The sequence below is a fragment of the Apodemus sylvaticus genome, chromosome 12, assembly GCF_947179515.1.
Source record: "Apodemus sylvaticus chromosome 12, mApoSyl1.1, whole genome shotgun sequence".
Classification (NCBI taxonomy): Eukaryota; Metazoa; Chordata; class Mammalia; order Rodentia; family Muridae; genus Apodemus; species Apodemus sylvaticus.
This window is the reverse complement of record NC_067483.1, coordinates 58698126-58717870: the sequence shown is the minus strand read 5'-3', so window position 1 is coordinate 58717870 and position 19745 is coordinate 58698126. Positions and strand designations below refer to the sequence as shown.

Genomic DNA, 19745 nt, shown 5'->3' with positions numbered 1-19745 from the left:
CGCTCTGTAGATTAGGCTGGTCAGGAACTCCAAGAGCTCTGCCTGCCTCTGCCTCCTGAGTGCGGGATCAAGGATGTGCACTGGCGCTGCTAGTCTGGAAATAGTCTTTGGAAATGGAACTCTCTATTGCGTTTGTAAAATTAGTTTCATGTTCCTAATCCCCAATTAATACAGAAAAAGCAAATATCATACAACTGGAGTAAAGTAGTTTTTTTTTTTTTTTAATTTTTAACTAATAAGAAATATAGGGCAATTCTGCTTTTTTATTGTGACTTGGTATTTGATGAACTGTTACATTGCATGGCACTGTTTATAAATGTATCCTAACTTTCCCATCTGTGGGAAAATTTTCCTGCAGTGCTCGGGAGTGCCAGAGTTCAGTTTCCAGCATTCACATTTGTCATAACCATGTAGAATTCTAGCTTCAGGGATCTGTCTGCCTTTTCTGGCTTCTTTGTGGAGAAAGTAATTGTTGAGGTTTTTAACATTAGATATACTTTTATAGGTAATTGTATAAATATTAATGCTTCTCTTTTTGGGAGTAGTATATCTTATGATATTCAAAATGACATTTGGGAGGAATTACAGGATATTTTATGGTTTTTTTTTTTAAGAGTAAACTTTTAGTTTGCTCATTATTCTGGTCATCTTAAACCTTAGCTGGTATTTGTAGAGAGATAAATCACTTAAAATTTGAATTTTGCCATAAGAATATTTCAGTTATTTTTAGATATAAAAGTATAATGTTAATGAAATGGTAAGAATTGAACTAGTAAAAGTTTATTTTGAAAGAAGATGGAGGGCTGGAGAGATGGCTCAGCGGTTAAGAGCACTGACTGTTCTTCCGAAGGTCCTGAGTTCAAATCTTAGCAACCACATGGTGGCTCACAACCATCCATAATGAAATCTGATGCCTTCTTCTGGTGTGTCTGAAGACAGCTACAGTGTACTTAGATAAAATAAATAAATAGCCCTTAAAAAAAAAAAAGGAAGAAGAAGAAGATGGCATGAATGTAAAGTACCAAAGCCAGAAACTTTGGTACTTTTAAAATGATTTACTGAAAATGGATTGAAATAATGTACTGTTTTGAGGAACAAAACCAATTTTGGTATAACTGCTATATATTTGAAAAGTGAACAGAAAACAAGGCATTCTTGTAGTTTGAAAATAATAAAATTCATCTTGGCACTGAGAAGGGGAGTGGACACAAAGTCCCTCCATAACCAAGAAACTATTTGTGATTGATGCTTGTAGGAAAAGAGAAAATCAGTTTTCTCCAATGAAGTCTTGCTGGGTATATCAGTTACAGTCCAGAGTGGTTAGCTAACATAAAATGGACTCTTTTTTTTTTTCTCTGCTTTTATGGGCTTTTTGTTTTATTGTTTTATTTTAGATTTTTTTTGTCTTACCTTTTTTTTAAATAATAAAAAGCAGTACCTCAATGTTAAAAGATGGGCAATGTAAAATAAAACCACTTGTTGCACACATACAAAAAGAAAATAATAAAATAGAATTTAGTTAAAATAACATATTTCCTCCCATATTTCTATTTGAGTAAAAAAAAACATTTTAGGGTGTTTGTTTTGGTAAATAAAAATCCTAAGTGCCCTGCAGTGGTGGCGCACGCCTTTAATCCTAGCATTTGGGAGGCAGAGGCAGGCGGATTTCTGAGTTCGAGGCCAGCCTGGTCTACAGCGTGAGTTCCAGGACAGCCAGGGCTACACAGAGAAACCCTGTCTTGAAAAACCAAACAAAAACCAAACAAACAAACAAAACAAAACCCGAAGCGGGGACTGAGGCTGAGGCTCACTGGTCACGTGCTCTACTAGTACCAGCATCTCTTCCTTCATATTTGATCCTAGTCCCACACAAACCTGGCATGATGTTCATGGTTGTAATCCCAGCACTGGGCAGTGTAGACAGGAGGACCTGATGATCAAGGGCATCCTCAGTGATATAGTAACTTTGAAACCTGTTTGTACTGCTTGAAATCCAACCCCCTAAACAAAACCAAAGATAACCTCCTCTTTTAGTAACATCTGAAACCTTGTTTTAAAGAAGTACCACCTGTAGAAGAGACTCCTAAAGAAGAATCTGCAAATTCTGGACTGTCTATTCTACTTGAACGCATTATATGTGATCTTGAAAAATGTCTTGGGACAGCCTTATCTTCAATATTAGAAACCGAAATGAAAATTGCTTTTGGAAATCTTTGGATGGAGGTACCTATTTAACTATATTAGTTACGATTTCATTCTAGTGATGATTTGTTATCTTAGAAGATATTTGTGTAAATTAAAAAGCTTTACAGTAATCCATATCTCACATTTTCTCTAAATTTATAATTTAGAAATGTTTAAATTGATTTTATATAGTTATTTTGTGTTTATGAATGTGTGTGCATAACTGTGTGTATGTGAGCAAGCATGTGTTTGTCATGGTGCTCCTGTGGAAGTCAGGACCAGTTGGCAGGAATTGGTTCTCTTTTTCTATCACATGGGTCCTCTGGATTAAACCCAGGTTGTCGAGCTTGGTGGCAAATGCCTTAATATGCTGAACCATCTTTTGATAATTATATGATAAACATTTCTTAAAGGTTAGGACTATATAGTATTTATTTACTTTGAACAGAGCAAAAGTAGATATATTTAGAAAAAATAAGGACGAGAAGGTACTTTACCTGAAGAGTGTGTTTCTTTTTAAGATTAATAGTTATTCTTTTAAAAAATTAGCTAATAGTTATTGTGCATATACTATGAATATTTGGTACATTGGTCTCCTAGAGCTTAAATTGAATCCTTAAAAGTCTCGCCCAAGGACTATATAGCTCAGTTGGTAGGATGGTTGCCTAGCATGCATGAAGCTACAGACTTAATCCCAGTGCCATATAAACCCTGTGTAGTGCCACATGGCTATAGTAATCCTAGGAACTGAAGGTAGAGTAAGAGGATCAAGATCATCTTTGGCTATGTTGGAGCTTGGGATACAAGAGACCTTGTTTCCAAATAAAACAAGCAGTCAATACTTCTCTTACTCAGTTTAATTCGGTCAAAATGTTTGACAATATCTATATATTTGACTTTTATGCCATGTAAATATGAGAATAAACATGATCATAAAAGATATTTTGAATTTCTTTAACTTAGTATCTTTTCTACATTTAAATGAAACACCAAATTTAGCAAGCGTGATTTTTTTTTTTTTTAGTTTAATGTTTGTTTCAAATTCACATTTATAGCTAAGAGAAGTGTTACAGCCCATTAATTGTAGCAGAGGTATTTGTTCCAGCTACTCAGTAAGATTCTAAACTTGCCAGTGTGATATGTTTGCTGCCTAATGATCAAATGCTGATCCAAATATAATAAAGTATAATAAGAAGGATCTCGGAGGCTTGGTATAAATTGGATATTTCATAGAAATATGATTCAGAAAAAGACATTGGTATCTTCCTGAATTATTTATAAATATCTTTATTTATTTATAAATATACCTATTTATCGATTATCTATAAACATGTCTCTATAAGTGTAGCAAATGATAATATTGTTTGATTATTTTTTTTCTATATAGATTTCCCTCTGGTATTATGAAGTATTTAGATTATTTTGATTATGGGAAGGACCATATAGAAAAGTAAATTGAAAGAATAGAGTGGTTACAAAGTGTTTAATAGCACTTACTGTTCTTGCAAAGAACCTAGTCATGTCCACATTCATGGCCACCCACAACTGTAACCCCAGTTCCAGGGAATTTGATATTTTCTTCTGGCCTCTTGGGGACCAGGGACACACATGGTACACAAACATATGCAGGAAAACTCATACACATTTAAAAGGCATTAATTAAAAAAAAAAAGTAGGTTGGTGTACCTTTCTGGTTTAAAACTATGCTTCTTCACTAATTAGAGTTTGCTTTCTTTGTGTACTAAAAACTTAAGAAACTAAAGCTATGAATTTTATAAAATCAGTCAGTTATAGACTTACAGTTTAAAATTGTGATTAGTACTTTTTAATTTAAAAATAGACTAGCTATGTTTTTATTAGGGATATGTATAGAGTTCCTACATTGGCATGTTTACATAATAGATAAAACAAATCAGTAGATAATAATTTTGTAATACTTTCTAGGTGCTGTATTTGAAACCACCATGGACTCTAATAAATCTATTACAGTGCTTTAAAAAACATTGGCTGGCTGTATTTGGATTAGTTATGGAAAATAATTTGCTTGTAACTATTGAGAGCCTATATGAAAATCTCTCTAAAGGTATGAGTCTTTTATTTTCTTTCACAGTAGTTTGTTAAAGTATTAAGTCAATCTAGTGTGGTGGCACATGCTTGTAATCCAAGCACTTGGGAAGTGGGGGCAAGAGGATCAGAAGTTCAAAGCAAACTTCTATTATATAGTGAGTGCAAGGCCAGTCTAAACTATATTGGACTTTTTTTTCAACCAAAAATGGGCTGAAAAGATGGCTCAGTAGGTAAAGTACTTGCTATATAAGCGTAATAACATGCTGTTCAGATCCCCAGAGCCCAGAAAAGACTGGGTGTGGCAGTATGCTCTAATCTAGTGCTTGGGAGATGGAGATCAGATTTCAGGGGCTTGCTAATTCAGCCAGAGCTCCAAGTTTGACAATATAATGTTTGAGAAAATAAAGTAGAGACAAAATTGAGGAATACTTCAAGATGTCAAGTTTATGCATACATAGGTACCTCACAACGTACCACATGTGCACATGTATGCAACGAGGCTGGGGAGATGTCGTCAGTAAAATGCTTATAAAACAAGAATGAAGAACTGAATTCAGTCCAGTGCCCATGTAAAAAAGCTGGGTGTGGTAGTTTGTGCCCATTCTAGGGAGGCAGAGACAGGGTCCCTAGGGCTTGTTGGCCAGTCAGTCTAGCTCCAGGTTCAGAGTTTTGAGACCCTGTCTCAAAAAATGAGGTGGAAAGTGAGGAAGCAGCCAAACCCAGAGCTTGTCAGTATGGCTCCTCTTGCTCACCAACTTGCTCTGGTGAGCCCATCTCTTCCTTTTGAGTTTAGATGTATGAATGTGTGGCTCACCACAATCACCCAGCATTTCTAGGAGTTCTGGGGTTTTGAACTCTGGTCCTCATGGTTGCACAACAAATACTTGAACTATTGATTGAGTCATCTCTTCTGCTCCATGAGTGGCTTTTAAAGTATGTATTCATAAAAGTTATATATTCATAATGTCTAGAAACATTAACAATGATACCATTAGTATTGATGGTTTCAAAAATTCTTACCTGGCAGCTATTGAGTGATTGTCTTTTTTTTTTTTTTTTTTTTTTGAGACAGGGTTTCTCTGTGTAGCCCTGGCTGTCCTGGAACTCACTCTGCAGACCAGGCTGGCCTCGAACTCAGAAATCCGCCTGCCTCTACCTCCCAGAGTGCTGGGATTACAGGCGTGCACCACCACAGCCCAGTTGTCTTCTTAAGAATGAACAATATTCTGCCCTTAGTGTAACTGAAAGGTGATGGTTAGTAGTTGTTATTTGCAGTAGGGAGAAAACTAAAAATATGATGGCTAATATCTTTTTCTTTTTGTTTTTCAAGACAGGGTTTCTCTGTGTTGTTTTGGCTGTCCTGGAACTAGCTTTGTGGAACAGGCTAGCCTTGAACTCAGAGATCCACCTGTTGCTGCCTTCCTCCTACTGGGATTAAAGCATGTACCATCACTGCCTGGCTTGGTTTTTTTTTTTGTTGTTGTTGTTGTTTTGATTTTTTGGATTTTTGTTTTTTTTTTGAGACAGGGTTTCTCTGTATAGCTCTGGCTGTCCTGGAACTCACTCTGTAGACCAGGCTGGCCTCGAACTCAGAGATCCGCCTGCCTCTGCCTCCCAGAGAGCTGGGATTACAGGAGTGCGCCACCACTGCCTGGCCTGGTTTTATGTTCTACTTAAAATTATCTTTGCAGTTACTGGGTACCTAGTTATTGGCTTTTGATCTGGATAAATCTGATACCTCTTATTTAGTGGCTTGTGGAGTATATAACTCCTTCTCTAAGGTAATTTTGTTTTGAGATATGATCTTAAGTCATGAGCTGGCACTGAATTCAGTGTGTAGCCTAGGATGACCTTGAACCCACATTTTTCTTGCTTCCCCTTCATGTACTGAGATTACAGGTGTAGACCATTTTCAGCTTTTAAGTTGATTTTAAATTAAAAAAATAATGATGTATAATTTGGTTTACTGTCTTTGAATAGTAGTGTTCATAGTTCTTGCAATGTACTTGGGTGTGACTTCAGTATACCAAGCTTAATGTCCTTATATCAGTTAATGAAGACGTGTTTAGAATGACTGATTAACTTTCAACTTTGTTTCTATATGAATTTTTTGTGTATGTGTGTGTGTGTGTGTGTGTATTTCATCCTTATTTTGCCGTTTGAGGCTGGCCTTAATCTATTGTTTCTCCTCTTCAGCCTCTCAGGTGCTTCGATTTCAGTGTGCCAGTGTGCCTATTAATAAAGCCTTTTTGTAAGTGGAAATTGAATTGATTCAGGACATAAGGCCTATTAAACACAGACTTCCTTGAAGAAGCACTCTTTAAAGAAGCTATACCAGTTAGGTCTCCTTAGTTTTATGCAGTTCATCAACTCTACAGTCTATTCCACGTAGAGCATCTTTCATTTTTTTCTGCAGAGAAATTTAAACTAAAGTCATTGACTTTTAAAAGAATTAAAAGTGTTCTTATCAGGAAAAATGCTGATTTGGTGTGGGAGTTGGGAGTATGGATAAAGTGAAGAGTCTTGGCTATAATCATCCTAGAAAGTTAGAACTGTTAAATATTGCTGGGTGTGGTGGCACATGCCTATAATCCTAGTTCTTGGGTACAAGGCCAGTGTGGTCTATATAGCAAGTTGCAGGTCAGCCTGGTTACGCTGTGAGAACCTGTCCCAAACTATAAAATAAATATAAAATAAAAAGAATTACTGAATAATTATTGCAATGTCTTTTTAAAAAGACTTTATTCTTTTTTTTTTATATGAATATTTTGCTTGGTCATTCTGTACACAAGCATGGATACCAGAAGAGGGCACCAGATCCCCTGGGACACCTCCCGACAGGACTGGAGTTAGGGTTGCAGACCACAGTATAGGTGCTGAGAATTAAAGTCACATCCTCTACAAGTATAGGTGCTCTTAACAGCTGAACCACCTCTCCAGCTTTTAAAATTATTTTAAAATTTTACTTGACTCTTCAGAATCTAATAAGCAGATTCTTGTATGTGATACACAGAGATGGTTTATTCATTTTTAACTTTCTTTGCCAAAGAAAGCAATGTTCAAATGTAAATATAATAGTTTCTAAAGGTGAGGGTATAGGTCAGATAGTGAAGGCCTTCCACATACACATAAGGCCCTGAGTTCAGTCCCCAGAACTCCTGTAAGAAAGCTAGGTGCAGTAGTATGTATTTGTGTATAAGGAGAGGGGAGAGGATAGGTGGATCTCTGGGGATTGCTGGCTAGCTAGCCTAACTTAATTAGGGGAGCCTCAGGCCAGTGAGGGACCTGATTTAAAAGCATCTATGAGGAAAAACACCTGAGGTTGGTATGTGTTTGTGAGTGTCTCTGTGAGTGTGTGTCTGTCTGTCTGTGAAAACAGCCTCCAAAACCATGAATGTTAAAACAAAAGCAAAGCAAACATTAAGACATGAAAATTTTGCCTTTGGAAGCAACTACCTATCATTATGCTTTAATGATGGAAAGAGATCTTTTCTCTCATTTGTTTTGTGATATTAAAATTTATTTTGTTTTCACGTGTTTTTTGTTTGTTTCAGACAGTTTCTCACTATGTAGATAGGTCTGGCCTTGAACTTGTAGCAATTTCCCTGCCTTTGCATCTTGAGTACTGCAATTATAGGCATGCACCACTATGTCTGGCATATATATATATATATATATATATATATATATAGAGAGAGAGAGAGAGAGAGAGAGAAAGCTATTATGGTAGGCTATCTTACTCTACAGGAAGAAAATCTAGCTTCTTTTGTTTCTTATTGTTGTCCAAAGTCTTTGTTTATTAGCTAAACTTTTGTGTACAAAGAGATAATGTACCATTTTCAATAAATCTTGTTTTATATGTGGTAGAATTTTAAGTTGCTTAACCTCTAACATGTGACTCACTCCTTTTTAATAGTCATCTGGATGTGAGAGTTTCATCTTTGAAAACTCTGTGCTTGGGCTTTTTGTTTAGTGATTATTCCTTTTTACTGAAGAATATAATACCTTACTTTTCTTTCCTTTGAAGTTGATTATGTTCAATGAACTAGAATCTGAATACAGAATACCAGAGTCACTATGAACATTTGGTCTATCAATGTATTCAGTTGTTGCTTTCTATATCAGAGAGACATTAGTTTTGTAAATGTCTATTCTGTTTAAATTGTAAAATTAATACTTGATTAGTGTGTCAAGGGATTGTTGTATTCCTGTTCTTTCATATTTTTCTTAATTTTTCTCTCACTAGCAAATAAGGCAGTGGATTTTACAACAGTGAAATTCTTGCTTCAGGATTCTAAAAGTTTGTTACATGCCTTCAGTACAAGGTCAAATTATGATGGAATTCTTCCCCAGACCTTTGCTCAAGTAAACAAACTACTACAAGTACTCGCAGAGGTGAGATCCCCACAGATTGTTATTTAGAGTAGCTCACCACATACATTCCAAACATGAATTTAGTGGCCAAATATAAAAGGATTCTATTACCTTGACTTATTCTAGTATTCTAAAGGCATCGAGTAAATACCAAGTACATTGAAATTTAGGCAAGTCTTACTTATCACAGGTTATGGAGCATATACCTTCTATAGAAGTTGTATCACAATATTTGTTGAAGAATTTGTTTATTTACTTACTTACTTATTTAATTTTTTGAGATAGAATTTGTGCATATAGTTTACCTAGTCTCAAATGTATGCTTTTTTCTTTTTGGGACTTTGTAGTATAAAGATTATGAGTATATACCACTATAAACTTTAGATTTTATTTTTTTCCTTATTGAATTTTTTTATTATTTCCTTTATGAACAAGAGAAACTTGTGCACACAAAAAAGAGCAGCTGGAGAGATGTTGCTCTTGCAGAAGATGTAGGTTCAATTCTCAGAATTCATATGGTGGCTTAAAATTATCCTTAAATTTAATTCCAGGGGTTTTGACACTTTGATCTCTTCAGGCACCAGGCATGCACCTGGTACACACATATGCAGCCAAATACTCATACACATAAAATAATTTAAAAGAACAAAAAAGTAAGTTTTTTTGGATTTTTTTTTGACCCTAGGTATCCTAGGCTAGCCTCCAATTTGCTATGTAGCCAAGAATAGCCTTAAGCTCTTGATCCTCTTACCTTTATCTCCTGAATAATGGGATTATAACTGAATACTATCATTCTTGTTTATGTAGTGCTGATTCTCTAATCCAGAGTATCAATCAACTGAGATACATCCTGAACCTAAAATATATTTTACTGAGAATTGTTTGTATAATTCATTTAGATTTGATACATGTCTTTTTTAAAAGGTTATTTATTTTATGTATATAAGTACACTGTAGCTGTCTTCAGACACACCAGAAGAGGGCATTGGATCACATTACAGATGGTTGTGAGCCACCATGTGGTTGCTGGGAATTGAACTCAGGACCTCTGGGAGAACAGTCAGTGCTCTTAGCCATCTTTCTAGTCGCTAGTAAACAATATTCTTAATTGACATTCTCTTGTTAGGTAAAAAAGGTTACTATGATAAATAAGTTGGGCATATTTAATTTAAATAGAAAAGGAAAATATTTTTTCTAAGTCTAATGCTTTTATAGGAATATTCTGTACATGATAGAAAGGAAAGAAGAGCCAGCATGTCTGGAAAGCTGGCATCTCTGTTCCCTCAGTTGCTAGTGGAGGAGTGGTATGGATTTTATGTAATTCTTATGTCACAGGTCAAGACAAAACATAAGCCAAATTCTTCAGAAAGCACAATGAGTAAAAAGCAGGGAGACACTTCTTTGATGAAGCTTCATGACCACGAAGTCAACGTTTTCTTGGATTCTAATCTTCCCCAGTTCACCAGGCATCAAGAAATCTGGTCTGTCCTGGAGAATGTTTGGACTTCAATATATCAGAACAGGTACCAAATTCCCAAGATACTCAACTCTCTCATTACAAGTTTGCTTTTCATAGGGTTTCTGTTTATATTTCTACTGAAGTTAGTGTTTGGGTTATGAGTTTATTGTGCTAGATTGTTATACTAAGGGCCTTTTGTCAAATTGGTATATTAGAAATATTTATGTTTAAATAAGGGTAAACATCAGAATTCCCTGGAAAATTTTAAAGTTTCTATTTCTAAATACTATTCTCAGACATTTGGATTCAGTAGGAGAAAGGTAAATCTGAGAGTGCATTAAAAAAAAAAAATCTCTTTAGGTGATTCTGTTTGCCTCTGCTTCCCGAGGGCTGATATCAAAGGTGTGTGCCACAATGCTCAGCTTTATGTGTTTTTTAATGATGCTAAGTAAAGGGTATTGTAGTTAATGTTAGTGTTTTGTAGGTCCACCTTTGCTTCTAGGCATATGAATAGTTATCCAGAGGCATCATAGTGAATCACCATAAAACTATATATCTTAAACTGGTAACAATTTGAGAACTGTTATGAATGCCCAAAACTCAAGCAAAAGACTGGAGGGGAAAGCTAATTGAGGATCTGCTTTGTGCCTTTCTGTCTTCCTAGTAAGTGCATCACTTTTGTCTTTATGGAGAGGGTGTGGCCCAATCTAGTCCAGCCCTCATTTAGCTTAACTGTTTACATTTGCCAGATCCCTATTTCAAATGAGGTTCACAGTGAGGCTTTAAATCAGTAGTTCTCAACCTGCCTGCTTCTGCCTCCCAAGTGCTAGGATTAAAGCATACACCGCAGTACCTGGTCTTATTTTTTATCCATATATAGCATAAACATTTAAAAATATCTTAGTATTTTATTAAATAGACATTAAAGGTTTCACTGATTATTGTAATTATTAATTTACAAGGATTATCTTCCAGCTTTTTGTTTAGATACATAATTCATTATGTTTATATTCTTGAGTACTGACTTGAATATATGTTAATATTATTTCTTCCCCTGCATCTCTTTGGCCTTTTAGAGTGAAATGTACCTTTTATATTAATTCTTTTAAAGTAAATCTGTATGATGTGTGGCTTAGATCTCTTGTGTGTGTATTAGCCCAGACTTCTTTCATGTTATTGTCTCTTATTTCTAACTTATATAGATAAACATTATACAAGATTAATCATATTATTACTTTTTTATGTCATCAATGAAAAAGCTACAAGTACTAAATGAGTACATCTTTTCTTTCTGGTTTTTTAGCACAGATGTATTTCAAACACTGGACTCAAGTTCAACCCTGACAACTTCAAAAATAGCATCATTTGAAGAAGCTTTTATATATCTTCAAAAATTAATGGTGGCAGTGAAGGATATTCTTGAAGGAATTCAAAGGTAAGCATTGTATTTTATAGTTCTGTATTTATCAGCCTAATTTATATCTGTTAGAAGTCTTCCAGCAAGTTATCAACTATTGAATTTTTTTTGACACAGAGTTTCTTTAATTTAGCCTTGGATGTTCAGGAGTGGACCAGGCTGCCCTCAAACTCAAAGAGTTCTGCATATCTCTTTTGTAATTGTTAATTTACAAGGATCTCTGCATCCTGAGTGCTAGGATTAAAGGTGTGTGCCACTGCACCTAACGGATGATTGGCTTTTAGAGTTACCTTTCTCTCTTTCCTGTAGATTATATGGATTTCTAGTTTAGAACACAAAATGTTTCTACTTTTTCCTTTTGTAGGAAAAAAAATTACTGGATACTCACTTCCTTTTTTTTAATTTTTTTTGGATTTGGTTTTTTTCGAGACAGGGTTTCTCTATGTAACCCTGGCAGTCCTGGGACTCACTCTGTAGACCAGGCTGGCCTCAGACTCAGAAATCCCTCTGCCTCTGCCTCCCAGAGTGCTGGTATTACAGGTGTGCTACCTAGCTGGATACTCACTTCCTGTAGGGTTTTGTTTATATTTTATATTACAGCTTCTGGAACATTACCAGACACATTTGGGCATATTTGGGCACATTTGCCCATGGAAGAAATATGTTATCTCTGCTTCTCTAAAACAAATACATTAATTTTTAGCAGAATCTAATCCCTTAGATACAGTTTCACAATACAACAAACTGAAATACAGTGTGAGAGGCAATATGGTCTTAGGATTGTTGAGATTTTATACATATGTGATTTAAATATTTGTCATATTTAGGAAATAATAGTTCTTCCTTTTATAACTTTTTAAAATTCATCTCATTATTAATATTTAAAGGGTATCTTATCTCATTTTGGACCATATTTGTCTAAGGGGTTTTTAGGATAAACAGTTATTTATCAAAGTCATGCCAATATTAAGTTATTACTGAATTAAAACATGGTAGATCAGAATAACAAATACTAAAGTTACTATTGCTTACTTTGGGTGTATAAAACCTTGCTTTACAACACCTCACAGAAAAGCAAGGATATAAATTTGTCTTCAATCACTTGATGCTTACTGAACACCAGCTGGGGTTGAGATCACATAGGTACCAGGGAACTGAAGATAAATACAATGCAACCTCTACTCCAACATGGAAACAGTCATGTTAAAGATACAGTAAGGGCTGGAGTGGGGCTGGGGTGGTGCATGCCATTAATCCTAGCAATTGGGAGGCAGAGGCAGGTAGATCTCTGAGTTCCAGGCCAGCATGGTCTACAGAGGGAGTTCCAAGATAGCCATAGATAACTACACAGAGAAATCCTGTCTCATAACAACAACAGAAGATGCAGTAGTGCCCTCTTATGTACTGGATGTGCATCTCAATGTTGCTGGAGCTTTCCTGAAAGCACAAATAATTGAGTGCCACACATACTGTGTCTTTTTATATATAATTAATAATGAAGTTTAGTTTATAAATTAATATATAAGAGTTCTTGATAGTGTTTCTGATCAGAAATGCTGTGGAAATATTGCGTAGTATATTACCTCTTGAAATCATTTTATATTCATTAGCATATTAATTGCTTTATAAACTTAAGTTGTAAATTGTTTTAAACTAATGTTAGTATTTGAGAGACTGGGTCAAGAGGATTTCAAGTTCGAGATGAGATTGGGATACATCATGAATTTAGGGCCAGCATGGGTGATGTCAAGAGACCCTGCCTCAAGGGAAGATATAAGTAAGAAGCATATTCTTCAGTGTTTTATAGAGTATTATGTTTCGAAAATGAGAATTTGGTATTATTAACCAGCTCTGTGATATGTTTGTAAGAGAACTTGTTAAAAATGTAGTCTTAATCTAAACTTACTTAAATAAGAATATGCACACATACTTTATACAGAAAGGAAGTTGTATTTTTTTTTTTTTTTGATTTGGTTTTTTTGGAGACAGGGTTTCTCTGTGTAGCCCTGGCTGTCCTGGAACTCACTCTGTAGACCAGGCTGGCCTCGAACTCAGAAATCCGCCTGCCTCTGCCTCCCAGAGTGTTGGGATTACAGGCGTGTGCCACCACCGCCCGGCAGGAAGTTGTATTTTTATTAAGTTTTCCAGAGGATTTGTGCATGGGTAGTTAAGAAATTCTCTGTAATGTACATTCTAGCCTCGTTTGTTTTTAATCTCTTCAGATACGAGTAGACATCATGAATAAAAAGTATACTACTTATCTCATCATTCATTGATCAAAAAGAAACTACCAAAATGACAAAGTTTTATTTTGTTCCATTTTGATTTGAGACAGGATTTCAGTATGTTTCTCAGCTTGGCCTTGTACTCATGTTTGTCTGTTTGTTTGTTTGTTTGTTTGTTTTCTGACATTGCTTTTGAGTGCTGGAATTATAAGTGGCCTGACATAAGTTGTCAGTCATCATCATTATCTCATTATTGTATTTCTTTTATGTGTATGAGTATTTTGCTTGCATATAAGTTATGTGGGTGGCCATGGAGGCTAGAGGACTTCAGATTCCCTGGAACAGGAGTTTTAGACAGCTGTGAGCTGCCATGTGGGTGCTGCATATTGAACCTTGCTCCTCTGCCAGAGCAGTCAGTCATTGCTCCTAATCACTGAGCTATTCAGTGTCCATTCTAATTCTTTAGACATTTGAATGAAAACTTCAGGCTGGAAAGATGGCTCAGTGTTTAAGAGTTCTTGCTGCTCTTACAGGGGGACCTCGGTTTGGCCCCTAGTACCTACAGGGCAGCTCATTATCATCTGTAGGTAACACTTTTTTCCAGGGGATCTGGTGCCCTCTTCTGGCCTCTCGAGACACGAGGAATGCTTATCCTCCACATATATAAATGCAGATGAAACACATAAAATAAAAATAAATATTTTTAAAAAGAATAATTAAGCCTTCCGGTCTCCATCTGCACCCAGGAGCTAAGGTTGTTCCACAGCCCTCTGTACACAGGTCCTGCCAGGAGAGAGCTGGTCTTCCAGGAGTACTCTCACTCTTGGGCTCAGAGGTGAGATCACCACTTTCTCTCCAATAACTGTCCAAAGCAGGGCCAGCAAGGAGCACAGAGGACACAGGAACAGTGGAGCAGCTGGGACAGGTTCCTTCTGGTCTTCATCTGAACCCAGGAGCTAAAGCTGTTCCACAGCCCTCCACACCCAAACGTTGCCCAGGAGAGAGCTGGTCTTGCCAGGAGGGCTAACACAAGCATACAGGTTCACAGGAGGGGCAAGCTCCAGCCAGAGACAGCAAGACCATCTAACACCAGAGATAACCAGACAAAAGGCAGGTGCAAGAACCTTACCAAGAGAAACCAAGACTACTTGGCATCATCAGAACCCAGTTCTCCCACCATAGCAAGTCCTGGATTCCACAACACACCGGAAAAACAAGATTTGGATTTAAAATCGTATATTATGATGCTGATAATGGACTTTAAGGAGAACATAAATAACTCCCTTAAAGAAATACAGGAGAACACAGGTAAACAGGTAGAAGCCCTTAAAGAGGAAATACAAAAACCCCTTAAAGAATTACAGGAAAACACAACCAAACAGGTGAAGGAATTGAACAAAACCATCCAGGATCTAAAAATGGAAGTAGACACAATGAAGAAATCACAAAAGGAGACAACAATGGAGATAGAAAACCTAGAAAAGAGATCAGGGGTCATAGATGCAAGCATCACCAACAGAATACAAGAGAAGAGAGAATCTCAGGTGCAGAAGATACCATAGAAAACATTGACACAACCATCAAAGAAAATGCAAAAAGCTCCTAACTCAAAATATTCAGGATATCCAGGATACAATGAGAAGACTAAACCTAAGGATAATATGTATAGAAGAGAGCAAAGATTCCCAACTTAAAGGGGCAGTAAATATCTTCAACAAAATTATAGAAGAAAACTTCCCTAACCTAAAGAAAGAGATGCCCATGAACATACAAGAAGCCTACAGAATTCCAAACAGATTGGACTAGAAAAGAAATTTCTCCTGTCACATAATAATTAAAACACAAAATAAAACAATATTAAAAGCAGTAAGGGAAAAAAAAACCAAGTAACATATAAAGGCAGACCTATCAGAATTACACCAGACTTCTCACCAGAGACTTTAAAAGCAGAAGATCCTGGGCAGATGTCATTCAGATCCTAAGAGAAAACAAATGCCAGCCCAGGCTACTATACCCAGCAAAACTCTCAATTATAGACAGAGAAACCAAGATATTCCATGACAAAAACAAATTTACACAATATCTTTTATTTACACAACAAATCCAGCCCTTCAAAGGATTATAAATGGAAAACTCCAACACAAGGAGGGAAACTACACCCTAGAAAAAGCAAGAAAATAATCTTCTTTTAACAAACCAAAAAGAAGATAGCCACATAAACATAATCCACCTCAAACAACAAAAATAACAGGAAGCAACAATCACTTTTACTTAATATCTCTTAATATCAATGGACTTCACCAATAAAAAGACATAGACTTAACAGACTGGATATATAAACAGGACCCAACATTTTGTTGCATACAGGAAATGCACCTCAGTGACAAAGACAAACATCAGAGTAAAAGTCTGGAAAATAATTTTCCAAGTAAATGGTCCCAAGAAACAAGCTGGTGTAGCCATCCTAATATCGGATAAAATAGACTTTTAACCTAAAGTTATCAAAAAGATAAGGAAGGACATTTCATACTCATTAAAGGAAAAATATACCAAGAAGAATTCTCAATTCTGAACATCTGTTCTCCAAATACAAGGGTACCCACATTCATAAAAAAAACTTTACTAAAGCTCAAAGCACACATTGTACCTCACATAATAATAATGGGAGACTTCACCCCACTCTCAGCAGTGGACAGATCATGGAAACAGAAATTACACAGAAACACAGTCAAACTAACAGAAGTTAATGAACCAAATGGATTTAACAGATATCTATAGAACATTTTATCCTAAAACAAAAGAATATACCTTCTTCTCAGCTCCTCATGGTACCTTCTCCAAAATTGACCATATAATTGGTCACAAAATAGGCCACAATAGATACAAGAAGATTGAAATAATCCTGTGCATCCTATAATAATAGTCACCACAGACTAAAGCTAGTCTTCGATAACAACAAAAACAATAGAAAGTCCACATACACGTGGACAACACTCTACTCAATAATAACTTGGTCAAGGAAGAAATAAAGACTTTTTAGAATTCAATGAAAATGAAGCCGCAACATACCCAAACTTATGGAACACAATGAGAGCAGTGCTAAGGGAAAAATCCTAGCTCTGAGTGCCTCTGAAACTGAAGAGAGCATACACTAGCAGCTTGAAAGCACATCTGAAAGCTCTAGAACAAAAGGAAGCAAATACATCCAAGAGGAGAGGATAGCAGGAAATACTCATGGCTGCAATCAACCAAGTAGAAACAGAACTATACAAAGAACCAACCAAACCAGGAACTGGTTCTTTGAGCAAACAAGATAGATAAACCCTTAGCCAGACTAACCAGAGGGCACAGAGACAGTATCCCAATTAACAAAATCTGGAATAAAAAGGGAGACATAACAGAAACGGAGGAAATCCAAAAAATCATCAGATCCTACTACAAAAGCTTATAGTCAACAAAACTGGAAAATCTGGATGAAACAGGCAAATTTCTAGACGGATACCAGGTACCAAAGTTAAATAAGAATCAGACAACCCATCTAAACAGTACTATAACCCCTAAAGAAATAGAAGCAGTCATTAATAGACTCCCAACTAAAAAAAGTCCAGGACCAGATGGGTTTAGTGCAGAGTTTTATTAGACCTTTAAAGAAGACCTAATACCAATACTCTTCAAACTATTCCTCAAAATAGAAACAGAAGAAACACTATCCAACTTGTTCTATGAAGCCACAATTACTATGATACCTAAACCATACAAAGACCCAACAAAGAAAGAGAACTTCAGACCAGTTTCCCTTATGAGTATTGATATAAAAATACTCAATAAAATTCTTGCAAACCTAATCCATGAAGACATCAAACCATGATCATCTATCATCAACTAGGCTTCATAACAGGGATGCAGGAATGGTTCAATATATGGAAGTCCATCAACATAATCTACTATATAAACAAACTCAAAAAAACCCACATCATTAAATGCTGAGAAAGCATTTGACAAAATCCAACACTCCTTCTTGATAAAAGTCTTAGAAAGATCAGGAATTCAAGGCCTATACCTAAACATAGTAAAAGTAATATACAGCAAACCAGTAGCCAACATCAAACTAAATGGAGAGAAACTTGAAGCAATCCCACTAAAATCAGGGACTAGGCAGTGCTGCCCACTCTCTCTCTACGCATTTAATATAGTACTCAAAGTCCTAGCCAGAGCAATTAGACAACAAAAGGAGGTCAAGGGAATAGAAATTGGACAGAAAGAAGTCAAAATATCACTATTAGCTGATGATCTGATAGTATTCTTAAGTGACCCCCAAAATTCCACCAGAGCATCCCTAAATCCAGCAAAGTAGCTGGATATAAAATTAACTGAAACAAATCAGTGGCCTTCCTCTACCCAAAGGATTAACAGGCGGAGAAAGAAATTAGGGAAGCAACACCCTTCACAATAGTCACAAATAATGTAAAATACCTTGGTGTGACTCCTACTAAGCAAGTGAAAGATCTGTATAACAAGAACTATAAGTCTCTGAAGAAAGAAATCGAAGCTCTTAGACAATGGAAAGATCTCCCATGCTCATGGATTGGCAGGAGTAATATAGTAAAAATGGCCATCTTGCTGAAAGCAATCAACAGGTTCAGTGCAACCCCATCAAAATTCCAACTCAATTCTTCATAGAGTTAGAACAAACTCATCTGGAATAACAAAAAACCCAGGATAGCAAAAACTATTCTCAACAATAAAAGAACTTATAGTGGAATTACCATCCATGACCTCAATCAAGCTTACTACAGAGCAATAGTGATAAAAATTCCATGATATTGGTATAGTGACAGGTAGGTAGATCAATGGAATATAATTGAAGACCCAGAAATGAACCCACACACCTATGGTCATTTGATCTTTGACAAAGGAGCTAAAACCATCTAGTGGAAAAACAGCATTTTTAATAAATGGTGCTGGTTCACTGGTGGTTAGTATGTAGAAGAATGCAAATTGATCCATTCTTATCTCCTTCTATAAAGCTCAAGTCCAAGTGGATCTAGGACCTCCACATAAAGTCAGATATACTGAAACTGAGAGAAGAGAAAGTGGGGAAGAGCCTTTGAGAACATGGGGGGGGGGGCTTCCTGAACAGAAAACCAATGGCTTATGCTCTAAGATCAAGAATTGACAAATGGGACCTCATAAAATTGCAAAGCTTCTGTAAGGCAAAGGACACTATCAATAGGTCAATAGGACAAAACAGCAACCAACAAATTGAGAAAAGATCTTTACCAAACCTACATCTGATAGAGGGCTAATATCTAATATATACAGAGAACTCAAGAAGTTAGACTCCAGAGAACCAAATAACTATTATAAAATGGGGTACAGAGCTAAATAAAGACTTTTCAACGAGGAATATTGAATGTCTGAGAAGCACCTAAAGAAATGTTCAACATACTTAGTTATCAGGGAAATGCAAATCAAAACAACTGAGATTCCTTCTCAACACCAGTCAGAATGGCTGAGATCAAAAACTCAGGGGACAGCAGATGCTGGCAAGGATGTGGAGAAAGAAGAACACTCTTTTGTTGTTGGTGGGATTGTAAGCTGGTACAGCTACTATGGAAATCAGTCTGGCAGTTCCTCAGAAAATTGGACATAGTGCTACCAGAGGACTCAGCTATACCACTCCTGGGCATATATCCAGAAGATGCTCCAACATGTAATAAAGACACATGCTCCGCTATGTTCATAGCAGCCTTATTTATAATAGAAGCTTCAAGGAACCCAGATGCCCTTCAACAGAGGAATTGATACAGAAAATGGGATACATTTACACAATGGAGTACTACTCAGCTATTAAAAACAGTGAATTCAAGAAATTCTTTGGCAAATGGATGGAAGTAGACATATCATCCTGAGTGAGGTACCCCAATCACAAAGGTACATACATGTTATGCACTGACTTATAAGTGGATATTAGCCTAGAATCTTGGAATACCCGAGATAAAATTCACAGACCACATAG

General features: G+C 36.2%; 1 protein-coding gene across 1 annotated transcript in view; it reads left to right on the top strand.

The window, feature by feature from the left end:
* Swt1 (SWT1 RNA endoribonuclease homolog) overlaps positions 1–19745 on the top strand; it is a 52219-nt gene that overhangs the window by 26168 nt on the left and 6306 nt on the right. The window contains exons 13-17 of the mRNA XM_052201100.1: positions 2060–2223; positions 4129–4267; positions 8498–8646; positions 9961–10148; positions 11388–11519. Of these exons, the coding sequence (XP_052057060.1) occupies positions 2060–2223; positions 4129–4267; positions 8498–8646; positions 9961–10148; positions 11388–11519 (772 nt within the window). The remainder of the gene's footprint in view (positions 1–2059; positions 2224–4128; positions 4268–8497; positions 8647–9960; positions 10149–11387; positions 11520–19745) is intronic.